Here is a 21,427-nt window from a genome sequence, read left to right on the forward strand (position 1 = left end):
ACAAACTGGAGCCCAGGAGGCCTCCTCTGAGCAGCAGGCAGCACTTCTGTGCTGTGCGGGTGAGGAGCCCTGGCACAGGCTGCCCAGAGAGCTGTGGAGGCCCCTCCTTGGGGAACTCCAAAAGCCATCTGGGCATGGTCCTGGACAGCCTGCTCTGGGTAGCCCTGCTTGGGCAGGGCTTGGAGCAGGGGGCCTCCAGAGCTCCCTTACAAACCCAGCCATGCTGTGAATACATTGAGAGTTGTGTTTTGAAATGTATCCATCTGGAAAATTTCCAAGGTAACTGGAGTTCTCTTAAATATCAACCTAATTTATTTTCAATGTCCTAAATTAAGTCACCTGTTTTATTGTTTGAGTGGGAAATAACTATACACGCTAAGCCAGGTTATCTTGTTTTTCTAGGTCTGCCATCATAAAGTATAACGGATTGGGATCCCATGGAGAGAAGTCAGCATTCTGCTAACTCATGAAAGCACCTAGACCAGGCTGCTCCCCCTTGCACAAAGTTAGACCTATGCAATTTTGTGTGACTTCATGTGCCCTAACCTAGGCTTTGTTACTCCTTGGGGTCTGCTGAACATAGCTGGGATAGAAAGTTCTTAGAAGTCTCATATTAAAGTTTTCATTTTTGCAAACCCAGCCTTGCAAAAAAGTTTCACTAGTTTGACAAAAACAAAAACAAAAACAAAAGGCAAAAAAACAGAAACAGCAACACCTCAAAGAAGTTTTGTTTCTGGGTAAGAGAGTATTTCTATGTGGGAGTACATATCTTGTAACTCACGTTGTATTGCCCGGCACTTGAGCCTCTCAAAAACATCAAGCTAAGAGATGTTGGATCTGGTCAGTATGTGTGGCCAAGATGGAAATTTTTAAAAAAGTTCAAATGCTGCACTGTTTTTGACGACTCGGGACTTGGAAATCTTCTATCCACATTAGAATCAGCATGAATCCAACTTCCTAGCACACCGTTAAGGGGTGCGTTGTTTCTGGAGGTGCTACCTTTTCTCAAGGACATAAAAGCAACTTCATAGTTACTTGTATTTAAGACCCCAGGACATTTTCTTATCAGATTTGGTCACATAGCCTGAAATTCCAACATTTTACTATTCATGCCTGGGGCTGTGCCTGATCTTGGGGCTGCAATGAGCTCGGTCACCGTCCCCACCTTCCTTCATCACCTGCAGGTGCTGTAGGATGAGATCCGCTGGGTGAGGTCCCTGTCCTGCCAAGCAGGAGCATGACTTGTTAATAATAGGCTAACATTTCTATCACAACAATTACTGAGATCAGGTAGCACAAAGGGAATAGCGAAATGTACAGCTAAGAAAATTGAAGTAAAATGTGACAGATAAAAATGTTAGCTGCTTTCAGGTAAAAACATTACTTGATTTCAGGTATTGATTTTTGCTCTTGTACTTTGAAATGGTTCCAAATTCTGGATCTGACAAAAATGTTACCATTAAAATCTCAGATCTCACATTAACATCAATGATAGAATAGATGTACATAAGGAAATTTAAAATTGACAATGTATGTTGTACTGACAGACTAATTAGTCAGACAAAAATAACTAGTTTGTTTTAATATCAATAATGGAGTGCACAGCAGGATTTTTTGCTTCCTTATTGTGTTGGCTAATGCTGGAACCATGCAGAGAACTGCAAATTAACTACTGTTCTCTAAGCATACAGAAGTACTCTTGGTTCATTAGAAATCACCTTGAACATACAAAATCGGACACAATTTGCATGACAAAGAAACTGAAGATTGTGAGAGACGTATCTGTGGAAAAGAACTCTACCACCCTGCCAGTTTAAGTAGGTTCAAGCCAAGGGAAGAACGCTAGGAATAACCATGCCTGTGGGTGGCTCAGGATGGGGTCTGCATATGCTGTTTTGAAGACAGATTTTTGCCAGATAAGCCCAAACTTAGAATGTCAAACTTCCTGCTCCACAGAGAGCCTCAGCATTTGACAACAACTGTGTGGTGATTCACCTGTCTATAAATGGGCAAATCAGCATACAGAGAGGTACTGAAAAAATGTAATACTTTTCCCCAATGAAAAATCTTCAGAGACTTCATACCAGTAGCTATGTTTTTATCTATCCCGATACCCTTTCTAAAGCAAAGTTGCCTTTTCTAGCTGATAATGTGATATTCTGTAACCAGAAGTAATTCTGTAAGTAATGAGTACCTCTGCCCACACTTTCAGTATCTTGTTACAAAAACAAAAGCACACAAAAAAAAAAAAAAAAAAAAAAAACAACTAAAACTAAACCAAAAAAAGCCTCTCTAGCCTTGTTTCCTAAGGAAGCAAGGCATATACAGTCATGCATAACTGCCCATCTACCTTTTCATCACTTCACACTATTCACGTAATTTTGTACCTGTTGGCCAATTTCATCCAAATTTGGTAATAAAGACTGAGCCTTGAAGAAATTAAATTCCTATTCAACTCCTAAATTTCATGACACTGAGCTGTGTGCAGCAATTTAATGCCCCCTTGGAGCACAAAGCAACTCAATGCAGCCCCTTGCTTGCATGGGCCAGTTATAACTCAACTCCACCCACCAATCAAATGGGACCAGCCTGGCTAGGAGGCAGAGACCATGGCGAGAAATGCAGACACAGGACAGGCCTGGGAATAAGACGGCCACTGTGAAAAGTAGAAAACAAACAAGTAAGATGCCAGATCTTATTAGTTTCACTGTTCATAGCCTGGCTTGTTTAACAACAAATACATGCAAGTCCCAGAACGTAGGTCTGCTGCATAAAAGCGCAAGAGCAGTCAGTATAATCCCACTGGAATTCAAATGATGTGGGGTAATTTAAATATTTGACACAGTATTTAACATAATCTCTGTGAAATGACATGCTTTATCTTCTGATAGACAACTTTCCTTGTGATGAAATGGCAATATGTGCACTAAAACATCACTTCTGTCATGCAGTAATCGTGTTTGTATTATCGACCACGCACAAGTAACAGAGTAAAAGGCTGGCTTAGGAAAAGAGCTTCCACTGTGCGATGCCAAGAAGTACTTCATTTTCAAAATAGGTTCACACGTCACTGTCAATTATTGTCAAGGAATGAAAATTCAAAAGCTTTTGTGCGGCTGGTGAGCAGAGTCCATATACTACATATACAACCTGAGAAATGAAAAAATACTTACGGTAAGAAACCATAAGCGTAAGTTTCTGAGCAACCAGAGACTGCCAGGACAAGGATGTGGCTGGTGAATGACAGTGGTGTGAAGCCCCTGGGAGCACCCCTGCTGTGTGACTGTCACTCCTGCTCAGCCTTCTCAGTGCGTTGGCTGCTAGCATGGTCTCTGCAGTGCACAGTGGCATTTCACTCTTCAAGAACCCATGGCAGGGAAGGTAGATGAAGGGCATATGGGGAAAATGGGTACTTCTTTTCTAATGGGGACATGAAACTGCTCTGCCTAATTCATCCACTTCTGCCAAATGCTCAAATCCAGCTGCCTATCAACCACGCACTGATTGCAGGGCAGGGCCACAGATGGTCCTGTAAACCCCAGAGCCACTCAGTAGGAGTGTGGATACTCAGGACAAAGCCTGAGCAGGCAGGGAGAGGAGCTAGCTGCAAATGTGTCCTGCAGTGGCAAAGCTCTCCTGAGAGGGAACAGCAGCACTAGGCAGCACAGGGTACTGATAGCTGATTTCCATATGCAGTGTGGGAATTCAACTAGCGTTGAATTTAAGAGCTGGTGTGCTCAAACCAGCCTAAACAGTCACTAGCACAACCCTGTTCATGTAAGCTATGTGGCAGTTCACACCACTAATCACACATCTGTTGCTGGAGCTCAGCCTGGGTATGTGAGCCCAATGTTTCACCTTCATTTCGGGAGAGAGGTGGAATACAGAGTAGGAACAAAACTGGCAACCATGTGGGTATGCAAAAACCCTGAAGGCCCACTAAATTGATACATCGGTAAAAAAGCATGTGAGACAAATGACAGACTACACTTTAAGACATTTGTTAGGGGATGCCTCCAGTCCAGACACTACAACTGCGGACACACTACTGCGCTCTGTCGGAAATATCAGATGGCTCTGATTCCCTAAAGGAATATGTAAACAAGCAAGTGGATGTGAATAAGCACGCAGGAACAACTACACCACCAAGTAGTCAGCCCTATTTGGAGCAGGGTTTGGGCTAGATGACCTCCTGGGGTCCCTCCCAGCCATGGAATAACTGCAGTTATTCCATCATTGCATGTTTTATCAACACGCTACAAACACATACTCAGAATATGTGTTCTGTAAGGAAAGATTTACCCAGATGAAGAACAGCTTTGAGGCTTCCAGTCCCTCCTCCCCCAATACCTCTACCCACCACACCTGTGTCACACCCTTTCCTAGTATAACATGCAGCTTGTCTCCAGCTGTGTGGTTTCCAGAAGCACAGTGTGCCTAGGGGGCACAAACCATTGCAGAGGGGGTGAAACAGAGGAAATTAACTTTTTTCTCAAGCTGAAGCCACACACCATAGGCCAACAATTCCTCTTGGACCACAAAGGAGGGCACACCTCAGGCTATGATCTGATGAGAGACACATGAGGAGTCTCAGAGGAGACCTTATTGCTTTCTCCAGCTACCTGAGAGGAAGTGGTTGGGAGCTGGGGGTTGGCCTCTTCTCACAGGTAACTAAGGATAGAACTGGAGGGAATGGCCTCAAGTTGTGCTAGGGGAGGTTCAGGTCAGAAATGAGGAGACATTTCTGCTCAGAAAGAGCAGTCAGGCACTGGGATGAGTTGCCCAGGGAGGTGGTGGAGTCACCGTCCCTGGGGGTGTTCAAGGAAAGGTTGGACATGGTGCTTAGGGATGTGGTTTAGTGGGTGACACTGGTTGTAGGGTGGTGGTTGGACCAGATGATCTTGGAGGGCTTTTCCAACCTTGATGATTCCATGACTCTATGACTAGTCCTTCTCTTCCAGTCATATCAGGAGTGCATCTATGCATGCTTTGAGTGAAAAGGATACAGAACACATCTTATCTGTAAGCATGAAACTTTCGTACATGAAAACACAAGCAGTTTAAGACTTGGTCCTTTATTTAAAAATATATATATATATGTATACAGCTATAAGAAGCATTTCTGTAATTTTTCTTCAACTCTTCTGTTGCCTTTTGCGGTTTAATGCTCCTGTACAAAAAAGATACAGCAGAAACTGTCATTCTCATTTCTTGCTGATTGCTCCATGACTTCCGCTACCCCTACAGTGTCTAAGCACTCTTCATTTTGTCAAAAGACTCTTGAGAGCACTGAAGACATTCCTCTTCTGCATGTGATTACTGACTCCTTTCTAAAAAATATTGTAGCAGTCTTACTTGACCCTCCTTAAGAATAGCATTGTTAATGCACTGATTTTCCTGTGAAGTCTTTATTTTTCTTAATGTCTTTGCTGCTGAGAGTGGCAAAGATCCATTTCCACTTGGTGAGATTCTCAACAAGATGTACCTAAACCACAGAGACTCACTTGGTTTCTTTCAGTGCAGGGAGATAAGGACCTCCAGTAAAGGGATTCCTTCATCATCAATGGGAGGACACTATCCGGGACACCCAAAAAGCTTGAAGGAAACTATCAGCCGTTTAAATTTGATTGGTAAGACTGAAAATATGAAACAAGCATCCTCAAAACGCGGGGAAAAAAAATGTGTCAGAATGAAAAACAAAAATTCCGAAATTTCACTTACAAGATCATTTTAAGCCTGGACACCCAAGGCTGGCCATAACAGTGCAAATATGTATACTCATGGAATGGGCAGAAGTCTGTCCATATCAGTACTTGTGGAATGAGCTAATACAAACCTAGAAGTACCACGAAGATTTTTAGAGAGGTATAAGGAGTTTTGCTTTCAGAAACTGACAACCAAGCATCTTCATTAATTTACTGTTTATTAACTTACATTTCTATGCCAATGGTGTCATCTTTTGTTATGACTCAGCACACCACAGTTTCCAAAAATGGATGTAAAAGAGATGATTTTATAAGATACATTTTGATTTGTATCAACTCTTATTTGGTTTATTAAGCTTAAATGTATAGCATTTGCTGATAAGCCACTGAAATATCTCTTTGAGAAATGTAGGGAACTGTTAGGGAAATGTAGGAAAAAACTAATCTGAGGAGAAAACGTTGACCATAACACGGTGAATTCAAAGGAATCCAACAGCAACAGCATGGTGCTTGAAATATTTGCTGATGTGGTTTAGTGGAGGACTTGTTAGTGTTAGGTCAGAGGTTGGACTAGATGATCCTGGAGGTCTCTTCCAACCTAGACGATTCTGTGATTCTGCTAAGTGTCTTAACCCAAAGCCTACCAGAGGCAACGGGATTCTTTGAGCTAAGCCACGTTATTTGTTCTGCTGTTGTGTACGGGGAACTGGAAGAAAGGTGTTATGTGCAAAGGAGCTATGGAGCCACAGCTCTAGGAAAATATTCTGGCGTCTAGAGGACTGTGGTTTTGGTCTTGCTAAAAGCTGTGCCAGCCCTGGCTGGAGCCTCTGGCAAGATGCTTTTTCCAGCATCTATGGGGAGGCCCTGAATCACTGAAGCTGCACCTACCAGAAGAAGTGCCAGGGGCTGCCAGCTGACCAGAAGTCACGGATTTTTTGACGATAAATTCACTCCTGCTTGCACCAGCTCACGTACCCAGGGGAAGACGTGACAACCGTGTATTCGCCTCACACAGGAGTGGCCCTGAGCACCCGCCTCGAGCTTTTCCTTTGCTGGTGGTGGCTTTGTTCGCTTGCTTGTGTTAACCAGCAATCCACCCAGCGCCCAGTCCCCTCATCCCGGGGGGTTGTCCCCCGAAGGACCGCGGGCAGGGGCCCCGCGGGCGATGCCTCCCCAGCGCCCCTGACGGCGGCCGCGTCCCGCCCGCCCCGGCGGCCCCTCGCCGCCTCCCTCGCTCCTCCCTGCCGCGCCGCCGCCTCCCCGCCCGCCGCCTCCCCGCCCGCTGTGCAGAGCCGGGGCATGGCGAGCCAGCGCTGCTTCGCCAACCGCTTCGATGACTACCAGGGGGCGGCGGCGGGGCCGGATGCGGAGGCGGCCGTGCCGCTGGTGACCGCCACCATCGAGCGCATCCTTCGGGAGCTGCCCCCCCTCGGGAGCTGCCAGGGCGGGCTGTACGGCGGGGTGGCCGGCGTGGCCTACATGCTGTACCACGTCGCGCAGTGCCCGCTCTTCGCCCCGTCGCGGGACGCCTACCTGCGGGCGGCTCGCCGCCTGGTGGACGCCTGCCTGCGCGCCCAGGAGCGGGGCGGCGGCGAGGCCGATACCCGCGCCGCCTTCTTGCTGGGCGGCGCCGGTGTCTACGCGGTGGCCGCGCTGGTCTACCGAGCCCTGGGGCTGCCCGACTTCGCCCGGCCGCTGGGCAAGTTTCGGGAGCTGAGCGAGGTGTGCGCCCCGCTCTCCTTCCTCGAGTGCGGCTCCGACGAGCTCTTCGTCGGCCGCGCCGGGTACCTGTGCGCCGCCCTGGTGCTGAAGCAGCGGCTGGGCATGGAGGTAAGGGCCCGGGGAGCGAGCACTGGGGTTCACAGCACCGGGGCTGGGGTCGTCATTGAGAGCGGCGGGGCTGGAGGCTGCCGGGGCGGTGGTTAGCGCGGTGTCTGCGCTGTATTCGTCAGGTTTGGGTCCCTCGCCCCGCGTTAGGTCCGGTCTGTGCTCCCTCTGTCAGTCCCCGGTTGGCGAGTTCGTGTGCTGCTGGCTCTGCTTCCTCCCGGGAGAGCGAGCCGCTGCTAGGAGTAAATACATGCTGCCAGGAGAAGCAGCGCCTGCCCCATCCAGTGCCGGTCATCGCAGCCTGAGCCCGAGGAAATCCATTCAATGGAGGACCGAGGAGGCATGAAGAAAGCTCAGTTGGTTGAATTTTTTGGTTACCTTGAACAGAAATCATTACGGCACTGAGCAATTAACATAGCATGCCAAGCAGATTCTGTCCGAAGAGCCGTAAACGTAGAAATGGTTGTGTTATCCATCAACATATCCAAACTTTTCATTCCAACACCATTTTCGATGAAAGTTTTGTAGGTGTGGCAGGACTGGTCTAAGGGGATGATGGCTCCTCACAGAGCTATAAGCCACCTTTGTAGCTCAGCTTGCACTGGGGGACCGTGTCCCGGTACCTATATATCTGGTGTTACTGTGACATACCAGCTCTATGCGGTCACACCCTGGACCCCACTACTTCATTTATTTCCCCCTTTTCTTTGTTTTGCACCCTTGAGAGCAATCACTGAACAGTCCTTGCACTTGGGAGAGCAGGTGCAACCTCCTGAAGCCTTCTAGCGGGTAAAGCAAAGAAGGGGAAAAGCTCTCCCTCTTTGCTTGCTTGCTGAAAAATTATACTTTGCAGCTGGAAAGAGTTAAATTTCCCCACAGGTGTGCACATATGGTGGAATCCCTCTGGCAGGTGAGTTAAGGACAACCGTAGGGGCTCTATTTTGCCATGGTTGCAGTAAGACGTAGTCTGTGTCCCCTTGCGGATGTTTTAATCAGTTACTTAAACATCCTTCCGTAGTATTATTTATTCTGTCACCACACTGTAATTTTAAATGTTCAGTGAAAGAAATAAATCAAAATGTTTTAAACTGTTAAGTATTAATAAAAGTTTCATTTTTTACTTTTAAATAAAATACTGTGCTCCTTAAGTGAGCAAGATGATAATGATCAGTAGCCTGTGTACCCGTGCTTTAGCAAAATTTGGGTGCGCTGATAAAAATGCCCTTCCTAATACAGGGTTATTTTAATTAGTGCATTGCCAAACCGGATCCTGCATCTTTTAACAAATGAGGAGAGGGATGCCCAGAGAGAGTGCATGCTTTTTTTTTTTTTTTTTTTTTTTTTATCCAAGGTCAAACAGAAGGCCAGGTACATCCCAGAATAGAAGCGACGCCTTGTGATTCTAACTGCTGGAAAATGCTACCTCCTGTAATTTGATTGTGCACAGTCTCACATGGCTCATTGCAGCATGTTTTCTTGTGGCCCACGTTCTTCTTCTGATGCTGCTGCGCAAATATTTCTAACACAAAGTGAAATCCATTCACATTGAAATTTGGCCATTGCTGCCCATATGGGTATTTATTCCTCTGAATAAGTCAAATTGTAACCTACATATGAGAAATCGATTGCCCTTGAAGAAAGGCTTTTTGAGCAAATTTTACAATTACTGTTGTGGGTTTGGTTTTTATCTTTTCCGGGCAGGGCAGGAAGGGGACTGCTTTATTTCAGTCAATACTAATTTAGCTCAGCTGCTGTGCTGTGATGTTTTGGTCCTTGCTAAACTGTTTCAGTGTTTTAAGGCTTCACATATTCTTAAGAAAGTTGACCGACTGTCCTGAAAGGAGCTGTCAGTTGAATAACATTGCCCTCCCGTGAAGAAGGCATTTGCATTCTGCTGGTTTTCAGACTTCTAGGCTAATACAGCATTTTTCCCCAATGAATTAATTGTGAGATTCTGCATGAGTAAGGATTACTCAGGCAAGAATTAAGAGGAACTGACTTTCTTGATGCAGAAGACATCGTGCGTTAGGAAGGATGGTTGTTTTCATCCTTTCTTTAATCTCTATTATGTTGTAATCAGTACTTTGCAGAGAGAGAGAGGTGAAATGTTGTTCCTGCAGAAACAACGTATCATTTGTACAAGCTAGGCATAGATAAGGTGCATGTACTTGAGCAGTCCTTAGCCCCTGTGTTTTCACTGTTAAGGGGAAGTTTTGTTTCTGCTCTGTCTTCGCCAGGTGCCTCTTTTTCTGATGTTTCTAGTGCTGCTTCATTATGTATTCTTTGGGAAATCCGTCAGTTCTTCTTTCAATTCAGCTCACTCGGTCTCTGTTTGCTCGTGCAAACAGCAGTAAGAGACCATTAAAATGGTGGTCTTGCCCCCCTGTTCAGACAGTATTTTATCCTCTCCTCATGGTTTCTCAGCGATGTTTCTGTCCCATTTCACGGCCGATGGAGCATGGTGTGCCTCAGCAGTTGCAGTGCCTCCGGCAATGTCACTGTCAGATGACGGAGGAGAAGGTACAGAAGTTCAAGCGGCTTCTTGCATCACCATCTGCTAGGATGTTACGGCCTTTTAGCGCAGCTCAGGGTTTCTTTCAGTAACTGGCTGGACCGATGGGCCTGACTGACGTTCACTAACTGTGTTGCAGCAACAAAGGCAGTGACCAACAGCACTACATACCACTGCGGAGGCAAAACTGCATCACCGCCTGATGGTGTGGTTTCAGTCGAGAAGCAGGAGCAGCAGTTTTGAAAGACATCGTGAGCATCATAAGAGTTTACCCACCACGTGTGGGTAACCTTTCTATCTCTGTAGCAGAGAGGTGCCTCAGGTTCTTTTTCAGACAAATGAGATGCTATGACATACAGCGCCTGGGAACTGACAGGTCCAGCAAGTGTATTTCTGGGGGAGAATGAAAATTATTTTTCATTCATATCCTCATATTTTTCATTCATATCCTCAGATGTCTCTGGATGCCATTACTTGTTCCTCAGCGTCTTCCTTCTACCTAGTGTTTCAACGCTATTGTATGTTACTTCTCTATTAGAAAAAGAGAAATTATGAGAGGAAGGAGCTTCCTGAATCCTGCCTAGAACATGTTCCTTTAGGACTTTTTAAAGTGCAATGTAAGATTATTCATGCTGAACATGTTGTTTATGAAAGACACTCGATGGATTGGTCTTACACAGGGGGGATCTGCAAAATACCCACTGAAGAGGTGCACCCCCGAGTTCAAGGTACCTATGTTGGGCTTTTTATCCGACCCATGCCTGAAATGGAAGGGTTGTCCTTTGAGGTGAGATTTTATTCCCTTTCTATACCCATTAAAGTCATCTATGAAAGAATTTGCCTGTTTATCTGAAACGTGGTGTTTGTAATGTTAAACACTGTGATGCTAGCTGGAGCTCTACTGATTTCATTATGTCATTTTACACAGGCCACTACACAGCCAGGATGTCAGATTTTGCCACAGAGGATTTAAATGAGATACCAATAAAGATTTTTTTTAAAAAAGCTTTTGATCCTAGCCAGCTTCTTAAAAATGTACATTTTTCTGTCCATGCTTTCCCAAGCCTCACTGGACGGATTTTGCATTAATTTGCTTAAATTGATGAATTTCAACCGTCAGTTGAAAATGGGAGTTTTCTAAAGTAAAAAGTGAAACAAAAGGAATTATTTAAACCTGGATTTGTTTAGAAAGCATTCTGAAATGGTTTGGGTCTACATTTCAGAACCACTCTGTTTCTCTTCAGCAAGGCAACACAAATCTTTATTTTAAGCAGCCTTCAAATCCAGAGATCGGGGCACCTCGATAATGGCCACCAGAAATCAGCTCAACATGGTGGGAGACGAATATCGAATTGTAGAGGTAAAGCAGGAAATTTAGGTTTTAAAATGTTGAATTTCAAGCACGTTGTTTAACTGCCAGTAAATAGTGCTGTAGTAAAGAGGTTTTGGTGGGGATCCTGCCAGGACAGGAGATTTGATTGATGCAGGTTTGACAGTGCACATACATTTTATGTTCTGTTGCAGAAATACGGATTTCAAAAGCTTATGGCTAAAGAGTGGAAGTAATCTCCCATTGTCTGCTAAAAATAATTTTATACAAAGGCAGTGTCAGATATCTCTGCACTTTTTTGTGCTGTTGGAAAATTGCTTCCCAGTGTAGCATCATCTTTTTTGCTGAAATAGCAACCCAAGCTGTAATACTGACATTACAATATTTGTGTTTAATAAAAAAAAAAACACATATCCAGAGAAGTTTCTTATATCCAAAATAGATCCTTACTTTGCCATCTTCCTTCAAACTCCTTTAAATTTCAAAGTTAACAAAGTTTAAATTTCAAAGTTAACTTCTAAGCCTTGACAGTTCAGTCATCATGCTCATCATCGCCATGGAGTGCTTTCAGGTCACCCCTTGGAGTCTGTCAGCACCTCTCCTTGGCCTGCAGGAAGCGGAGGTATTGAGTGCACGGTGTCTTTGCCCTCTGCAGAGCTGCCTCTGATGTGCTCCTAGCGTGAGTAATGGGGTCTGAGGAGTGAAATAAAGCAATCAGAATGAGGGCGTTTTTCTAGAAAAGGTGCTGTGTCCATTCTGCTGAGTGCATGCAGTGGCTGAATCTCCCAAAGCACCCAGAGCCACCTAGGGATTTCAATCAGCAAACCAGGGCCAGCAGAGGCACAGGGCTTGGGGTGGAAGCTGGTGATCTTCAAAGTGTGTGTTATGGACAGTTTGCTAGCAGTCTGCAAGAAGTTTCTCGTGCTCGTTGCGTGATATTTTTCAAAATTTTTTTATGTTGTATTTTATGTCTATGTCATATATGCTATTATAATTGTGTTTCCACAGAGAGCTATATTTGACATTTACGTTCTCTGTGACAGAGGCTAATAGTGATTTTTTGCCTTTCTTCTGACAAAAGACCAGGAGACACAGTTAATTGCAAGGGTGAGGTATCAGGCAGCACTGAATGACACAGCAGAAGGAGTGTGTGTGGGTAACGTGTGAGGGGGGGAGTATGGAAAGGCAGAGAAACAGTAGAGGCATGGGAAAAAATGACATTTCACAGAAACTGAATGGAGAGGAGAAAAAAGAGTCAATTAAAAATATTAAAAAGCAAAGGAGATAAAATACTAGCAAAATGTAAAAACGGAAGTCTGAAGAGGAGTAGAACTCAAAGATGAATGGGGTATAAAAAAACAAGAAATAGCTTGGGCCCTGGAGCAGGGGAGATTTAAATCTGAAAGTAAAACAAAACAAAAACAAACAAACAAACAAACAAAACCAGTTTATCTGGTAAACTGTTGTGGTTTTGATGGATAATGTACTCAATTTAGAAGACAAGCATACAACGGAAGAGTATGGACAGGGAGAAAATGGATTATGGAGGGGGTCAATGACTAATCACTGCATTAGGTTGAGGAAACATACTTTTTTTGTCTGCGTGGTTTTTGCTTGTCACTCTTCTGTTACTTCATTCTCTTTGCATAAGCACACACACTTACAGAAATAGCTGTCATCTAATTCAGCACTTGCAAATTCAGAACACAACATTATGTCTTATACCATAATTTCTTTCTGTAACGAATAACTGAGATAACTACCTGATGCCTGGAAGCAAATACGGACATGTTCATGGATATTCCTCTATTTGCTTCTAACACTTAAATTCTCTTACTACATGCACATAGTATAATAAATTACTGTGTAACCTGAAGAGTAATTCTGTTAGGAAACCTTATTTACAAGACTAAAGACATAGAAAAATGAAAGACTGAGCTTCTAGTGAGAGAAGAAAGGAGCTCGAGGCTAACAACACCAATGAAGAAGTATCATCCTGTGCACTTTACAGCACTGAGATTAAGGGATAAAATTAAGCCTTGCATTTCTTGATAGTCATTTAATACACGTTTTTAAAATATTAGGTGTGTGTATAAATCACAGTACAGCTGTGCACCACAACTAGCTGGGCTCAGGTATAGAAACCATCCCTTTCTCTCCTTCCTCCACTAAGTCGATAGACCCTCTTCTTTCTGTTAATTAATTTCTCTCCGTTAATTCAGCTGGACAGTCTTAAAATGGACCCAGCACCCTATTGACAGCCTATGTAAAGATTGCAGAGCAGGTGTCCTGTGGTTGTGGATGCTCAGCCAGTAAGCCACTACCCTCAGCCTTGCCTCCAGGCAGCAGAGGAGCTCTATGTATAAAGGAGCTGGAGGCAATTAAAACATCTGAGTCCCATGGGCCTGCTCTGCTGCTGCAGGAGCATCCTAGCACAGCATCGCGTACGGCATTCGTTAAAAACTGGGGTCTTGTCAGCTAACTTCAATATCCCCTCCCCCCCCCCCCCTCTTTTCTTTTTAATCAAAATTCAATATATGCAGTCAGGTCACCATTTTTGCTCAGGCATTATGTCAAGATGCCTCTGTCTTGTGTCTGTCATGCAGTTCTTTGACTATTGACAAGAATGAGATTAAGCACTGTGTGATGTTGTGTAACCTTCTGTCCACTCCGTTATGGCAGAGCTCAGCTAAATACAGTCAAAACCAATTATTCCTTATCTACGTTGTAGGATTATTTTCAAGTGATAGTGAGCTGCTTAATTTTTTTCAAGGAGTAGGAAGGCAAAATAATTGAAATAGGTATTTCGTTCCAGGCAAACATGATCAGAAGTATCTTAATAGCAGTCCAAGCTGTTGCTGAGTCATTTCGTGTTTCTCAGATCGGTGTATTTTGATGTGTGAGAGCAGAAACATAAATCTATTTTTGCCACAGTTTGGCATTCCTGAATTCTTCATTTTAAAGGCTTAATATCTCTTGTAGAAGACCGGTGTAGCACGAGTGAGATGGAATGGATATCAGCATTGAATGACCCAGGAAAAAAGAATTATGCCAGATAGAGACACCCAGTTGTCCAAGGCATTTGGTTATTTTGTGTGGCTAATTCTTTTCTTCACAGAATACTTCTGTCCTCTCATTGGTGCATTTTTATTTATTTTTTATTTCATGTAGAATAATAAATTGTTAGTAATGTAATTGGGGATGGTGAGTTGGGAGCGTACTCATCCAATTCAGATTTCAGTGTCAGGGAAGTGGAAGCTGCTCTTCCTGACGTGTGTGCCTGGGGCTAGCAGCAGCGTAAGACAGTCTTTTAAGCAGCTCTCCACTGATGAGTCAGTGCATAACTTACTGGAATGTGGTGGGTATTGCAGATTCTGTATGGCAATTTTGCATAATTTGTCTGCTCAGTCCTGACAGTGATAACACAGAACCAAAGAACTGGTGGGGACCTTGAGGGGTGGCTTAGGCTGTCGCCTGGCCCCCAGGCAGGTTTACCTATGCCTGTGTCATTTCTGACAGCCTCTCTCTAACCTGTTCCAAATACCTGATAGTGGTGGAGGTTCTGCAGTCTGCCCTGGCTGTCAGAGGCACTATTTTGTTACCTTGCTTATTGGAAAGTCTAGCCTAAAGCTTAATCTGAGTCTTGCTGTAATTCAAGCCTGATATTCCTTGTCCTCTCCATTGAGAAATACTAAGGACAGTTTATTCTGCTCCTCTTTACAGCAGCCCTTCATATATTTCAAGAGTGCTTCAATTTCTGCCCTTAATCTTTTCTTCTCTAAACAAACCATCCTGTTCCTCCTAATCTTCCCACGTGCATCATGTTTTCTACACCTCTAGTCATTCCCATGTGCTCTGCCAGACTCCCTCCAGCCTTTCCTGAAGAGTGCCAGAAGCTGGACATGTAGTTCTGGCACAGCTCTTTCTAACCGAGCAGAGATTTAACTTTGTGTTTCTTCCAGGTCGTGCTTCTATTTATACAGCTCAGTAAGGTGTTTGCATCTTGCGCCAGCATGACACTGACTCACATCCATCTCATGACCTGCTATAATCCAGCAGACTTTTAATAGGTTGCTGCTACGTGGATGGGTATTCAGTAGGACCACTGAATAAGCGAAGCAGGTAGGAGGTCAAGTAAAGTCAGGGAATCACCAAGACACAGAAGTTGTGCTGTAATAAGCAAAGTGAGAAGTTTCTTCAACTACAGGGGGGACGTTTCATTAATATCAAATAGATAATCTCTTTTCCTTTGTTCTCTGAACAAAAATGAAAATATGTTACTCAATGCTGTAATACTAGAAGTACCATCACCTATTCAGGGGACATCAGGCAGTGATGGGGTTTCCTTCTGCAAGTATAGTTTTGACAGTATATATCAGAGACCCATATTAAGTCATTATTTAGTCCACATTAGAAATCAAGGAATAAATGAAATATGAAGAAGTGTCTGGAGTTTAAACTTACTCTGCTCTCGTGATTTGCTTTTGTTGCTAATGTAGATATAAAGTGCCATATCATCTTGCATCTTTTGTCTTTGGTGAGGACTGTTTTGTATATTCTTGGATTCACCAGCAGCATGAGTTGATGGAAATCTATCCTTTTATTTGGATAAAAGTTTCTTATAGCTTCATCCAGCATCACCAAAGGTGTTTTGGCTCACCAGAAATGTGTTCTAACAAAAGCAGAGATTGTCTTGTAGTAAAATAATACTGTAGTCGGGTTGGAAGCATCACCCTTGCTGCAGATGTTCATAGTATTTTAAGCTTGCCACTTTCTCTAGGTTCTTCATTTCTTTGGAAAGCTGACTTTGGATCTCTCGGTATTTCTATTTGCAAGCTGTGGAAAGGCTAACTTTACACTTTGTTGTTTCAGTTTTCTCAGGCTAAACCAGAGATAGATTAGTCAAAATTGCATTTATAATAGCAATGGCCCCCAAGATACACATTTCACGCGTACCTGTTTAAATGTGATCAGAAATAAGATAGTCAAATATGTACTAGGTGAAAATTCTTTGCACTAGAACAGCAAAACAAACTTCTTCAGACCCTTTAAGTAAATATTGATTTGTTTGTTCTTGGTCTTGCAGAGCTGAATCAATCATGAGCGTGCTTATGCCAGGCTGCTGTTTGCATACATACACGTTTTTGATAATGCCAGCAAAAATGTCTGGGAATAATGCTTATGTACTTCTACAAATCCAGAAGACAAAATGTAGATGGAGTCATAGTAGGAATGCATTCATATTTTGATTTTGTTCTCTGAGAACTACAGAACTGTTAGCTTATTTTGGTAAACAATATTGTGAGGTAAATGTTAACAAAAACCAACACAGGTAAGATGGTTCAAATTCAGAGTTGAATCTGAAAATCTTTGGAGGGGTAAAATCCCCACAAGTGGCTGAGCAGTGTAATGACATGTATTCACTTATATTTGGATTTGGCTCAGAGGCATAGAGTCACAGCATGGCCAGGACTGGAAGGTGCCTCTGAAGATGTTCTGGTCCAACCCCATGCTCAGAGCAGGTTGCTTAGAGCTATGTCCAGCTGGATTTTGAAGATCTCCAGAGATGGGAGACTCCACAGCGTTTCTGGGCAACCTGTTCCTGTGTTTGACCACCCTCACAGCAGAAAAGCTCTCTCTTGTATTTTGGCAGAATTTTTTGCCACTGGGTACCACTGGGAAGAGCCTGGCTCTGCCTTCCCTACTGCCTCCCCTCAGGTGTTTACACCCATTGATAAGATCTCCTTTGAGCCTTCTCTTCTTTAGGCTAAATAATCCCTGAGCTAGTATGTGGAAAGCACCTGTTGAGGGGCAGAAAAATTGAATTTTAAGTACAAATTGCAGTCATTCCTGCCTCTTTCCCCACTACCAGGTTCTCATCACTATTGCACCTACTCTGACTTCCTCTATGGACTTCGATGGGCAAAGCCTTGCAGTTTCTTCAGTCATGTCCAATCCCCTGCAGCTGTCAGCAGGGAAGATCCTGCGTGAAGTCCAAAAAGGTCAAAAAGAGCCATTCAGCACCACAAGCTGCCACGCAGCCTTTAATACCAGTTGCGTCCCTCCTTGTCAATCTCAGCTGTATCAAGGAAAGACAAACTCTTCTGCCAGCAGCTAAATATTAAGGTTGACAAAATTATTATCAGTTCTTCCAGGTAATTGAGCAGAAATAGCTGCCCAGGCCGTCCTCTCTCATGTCACACAGTTACTCTATAGAGCTGCAGAGAATAATCATGTAAAACGGCGAATCTGGTGGCAGAGAAGTGTGGCACTGAGTGCTCCCAGGGCAGCGATCACACAATGTAGCCTGTGGCATGAGTTAATAGTGATTGCCATTAGTTAACTACACAGCGCTTTGAGATCTTCAAATGCAAGGTAACAGCTAAGAGCATGGAGTGCTTGTTAATTTTTGTTGGCGGTGGGATGGTTTGCCTTACGGCTGCTGATCCTCATACTCTTTTCCTGGTGAAGTTTGAACCACATCCATGTCTTGCGGCACAGCAGAGTTGTACTCCCAGAGTGTGCAGTACGTGCAGACACAACAGAGAAGAAGTTGCACAAAGGGAAAATTCGTAGCATTTCCTAATTTTATTACAGCATCAAATGGCAACCTTTTAACAAGGAGAAAAATGCAGATGGTGGTCTCGTTACTTCCCAGCTTAGTTATGTTTTTGAAGAGCATGGTATTCCACACTTCCTCAGAGTAATCCCATGACCCTCACTCTGCCCTTCAAGCGTAGCAGTATTGAATTAGAAGCAATTAGCTGTATCTGATGTATGGCCAGAATTGCATTTGGATTTGTGGGCATATTGCCAGGAAATGCCACTGGAAGCTCTTAGGCTACTGTCTTTTATTTCAGAGCTGTCTTGTCAATGTGCCTGGGAAAATCTGGGAGCCAGCACGGAGATCACCAGGACTTTTACTACCTCAGTCAGCTCCTATGGTCTGAGAGCAGGGCAAAATTCAGATGACTCAGAGGACTTGATCACCTTCATCTGGTTTTCCTCCATTACATTGTCAGCATTCTTCTTGTAGTTTCAGCTGATACTTCTACTCAGCGGCTTACTGGCATGGCACAAATTGCAGATCATCACAGAAAGTAAAAGTGGCGTGAGGCCAGCGTGGAGTTCTCTAGAATTACCTTTGCTTGAAAGCACCGCTGATGCTGCTTTGAAGCGATCCATTTATGCTTCAATTAGCCAGTGAATTATCCTATTGTGTGATTTAACTCATTTAACTAATTTTGCAGGTAGCAGTGTTTTTCCTCAACAGCAAATATTTAGACATACTTCTAGATGTCGCATGCCTCATAAATATCTACATAACTGGACTATGCGTGTAAAGCAGCATGACTCAGAAGAATAAAGAGGTCTTGTGAGACAAACAAGATCTCTTGTTGTAAATAACAGAATTATAAAATTAGTGGCTGATGAAAGAGCAGTAGCCAATACCCTGTTTGCATTTGAATAAAGGTTTTGATACAGTGTCAAATATAATCATCCTTGAAAACTTAATATATGCTGACTTGGATGGGGACATTGAAAATTTAGAGTTGGCTGAAAGACCACAAGCAAAGCTAATCATAAATGCTAATAAAAGGCTGATGTAGGAACCAGCCTTATGTATTATCTTCATTAATGATCCAGAAGAGGCAGCTTACCGGATAAGAATTGCTTTGGCTCCTAAACTGACAGAAGTGCCAAATACTGTATGCAGGAAGAAGGAAGGTATGAAAACAGTTCAAGAGATTTAAAAAATGAGCTAAAAGAAGGTTTATTTTTAGCAGTACAAGTACATGTATCTGGGGAGAATTATCTGTAATACTTATCCTCTCTGCTAGGAAGAAGCTGAGATTGAAGTAAGCTGAACATGACAGGGCTTGAGTTACTCGTGTACTCAGTTGAAGTGGTTGTGTTGGCATACTGTCTGCACGGCTGTCGCATCTCCGTTTGTACATCTGGATGAAACTGTGTAGCACTTTTGTGTAAATCAACATCATGTTGCTTTGCATTTATTCTGCATAGGAATGAACAACTAGTACAAGTGAAAAGTCATAACCAGTCCTAACAGAGGTGAACACAGTAGGGCATCAGGAAGGCCAGTGCAATTTTGGACTGCCCACACAGATTTACCACCCTACAGAGGCATTATGGGTTTGCTCCTTGTGATTCTATGGGCCTTCCCATTGCCTAAAACCCACTCTGGATGCCAAGACCCAAAAGTTTTGTAGTCAGAACTTTCCTCTGCTGCTGACTAAGGTTGGATGTGCCTAAATGTGCAAGGCACCCAGTTTATGTGCTTAAACTCTCCTGGGCATCTTTTGATAGGCATACAAACCCCAAGTGCTGCACTGAGGGGCACTTCAGCCCTGACAGAATTTATCAGCCACTGCATCACTGACAGTCCGTGCAGCTCTAGTACAGATTTACAGTGCTGTCTTTTCTCCATGGTGTTAAAGCATGAGCTTCCAGTTGCCCTCACACAGTAGTGGCATTGTGCATTCAGTCTCACCTGCTGTAACTACATCCTCTCCTCTCCATCCTCCAAAGGAGGCTGTTGGGCTGCTGCCCTGAACAGCAGCTAGGGCACACATCCCACCTAGCTCCTGTCTCCTCATTGCAGCGTATCCCAATGTGCAAGAGGTGCTCTTCTCACAGAAACCCAGGTAGGGTCTGGCCTGGTGTGGGGTAAAAGCAAACTAAGCATCTTACCTTTTCCCACTAGCAAGGGCAGGATGCAATCATCTCTGGTCACCCTTACAGGTTTTAAGACCAAATTGGACTCGGAGGAAATCACAGTCTGAGTGGATGCTCTAGTCTCTTCCTTCCTATACAGAATGACCTTGAGATTTCATCACTAACTTCAAATTCACATCCCTTCTTTTTCTGACATGGTGCACGAATCGAAGCTGACACCTCTAAGCTGAGCGTGCTGATTGCTAGAGCAAGTATCCCTTATTGCAGCTCTGATTGAAATTACTTATCTAAAGTAGTCAGATATTCTTTAGGGCAGTGCTTGGAGGGAAATGCCCTGAACTCCAGCTTCCAAAGTCATTCTGTGTCCCAGTCTCCCAAAGTGTAAGCGCAGAGAGAATCTGTTCCTGCATGGCAGAGGCACACTAATTGCAGAAGAGCTTTGAGCAACAGTTTGCAAACTGTGTTACGTACAGCACAACATGGACATTGTCCAAGCAGTCAAATGCTTCCTCTTGCTTGCAGTGAGGAGCTGGCAACATTTTCATGGGAGTACACAAACGTTTTTTTTTCTCTTCAGGATTTTTTTCTAGTGATCCATCTGGTTTGATGTCTTGTACCAGTACTAGGTGGCTCAGAGTAGATGAACAAATCATTGTGGAAGGCAATTTTGAAATATGTTGCCTGTAACATTACTAACCTGCATTTTGTCAGAACTGGCTTTATGCTCTGAAGCACAAGGATTTACCTTTCTTTTAACATTGTTGTGTTGAGTTCAGAGAGTTGATTCCCTGAAGTAGCCCTGTAACAGCTATCAGGCCTAAATGTTCTTACAGCGTAAGATTTGATTATATGAAATGTGATAAAATGTTTATTTAAACAATATTCCAAAGAACTGTCATTTAATTCAGTCGGAGGGGTGGGGCACTCCTTGCAGGTAACCAAAAAAATCTGTTAAAAAAATTACCCCCTTAGTTACAGAGCAGTTCAGTGAGTTTGTTAAATCCACAGTACATGTGGACTCAGCTAAATTTGGCAGGAATAAATTCCCTAGCTTATTTGAATCTTAGGGGAACAGAGAAATATTTAGTCTTTTAATTTGCTGGTTATCATAAGCTATAATGTTTTTTTTTTCTTATGCTGAAAGATAAAATAACTTCTTGTGTTCTTTATCACATTAATTACATCCTGTCCAGAAAATGAACGACAGCCTTTTGAGCTTCACTTCTTAGAAGAATCTCTTATTTGTCTCTAAAATATGTTTCTGCTTGATATATATACATGTATTTTTGATAGTGAGAGAACAGACGTGGAAAAATACCAGGAGAAAGAACTGAGCAGTGGCTGATAAAGTAGCTT

The 21,427-nt window shown here is 43.6% G+C and overlaps 1 protein-coding gene across 1 annotated transcript in view; it reads left to right on the forward strand.

Annotated features, from left to right (window-relative positions):
• Positions 1-6,999: 6,999 nt before the first annotated feature.
• LANCL3 (LanC like family member 3) overlaps positions 7,000-21,427 on the forward strand; it is a 36,725-nt gene continuing 22,297 nt past the window's right edge. The window contains exon 1 of the mRNA XM_082766758.1: positions 7,000-7,535. Coding sequence (XP_082622884.1) covers positions 7,005-7,535 — 531 coding nt within the window. The 5' untranslated portion in view covers positions 7,000-7,004. The remainder of the gene's footprint in view (positions 7,536-21,427) is intronic.

This window comes from Aythya marila (assembly GCF_965140915.1).
Source record: "Aythya marila genome assembly, chromosome: 1".
Classification (NCBI taxonomy): Eukaryota; Metazoa; Chordata; class Aves; order Anseriformes; family Anatidae; genus Aythya; species Aythya marila.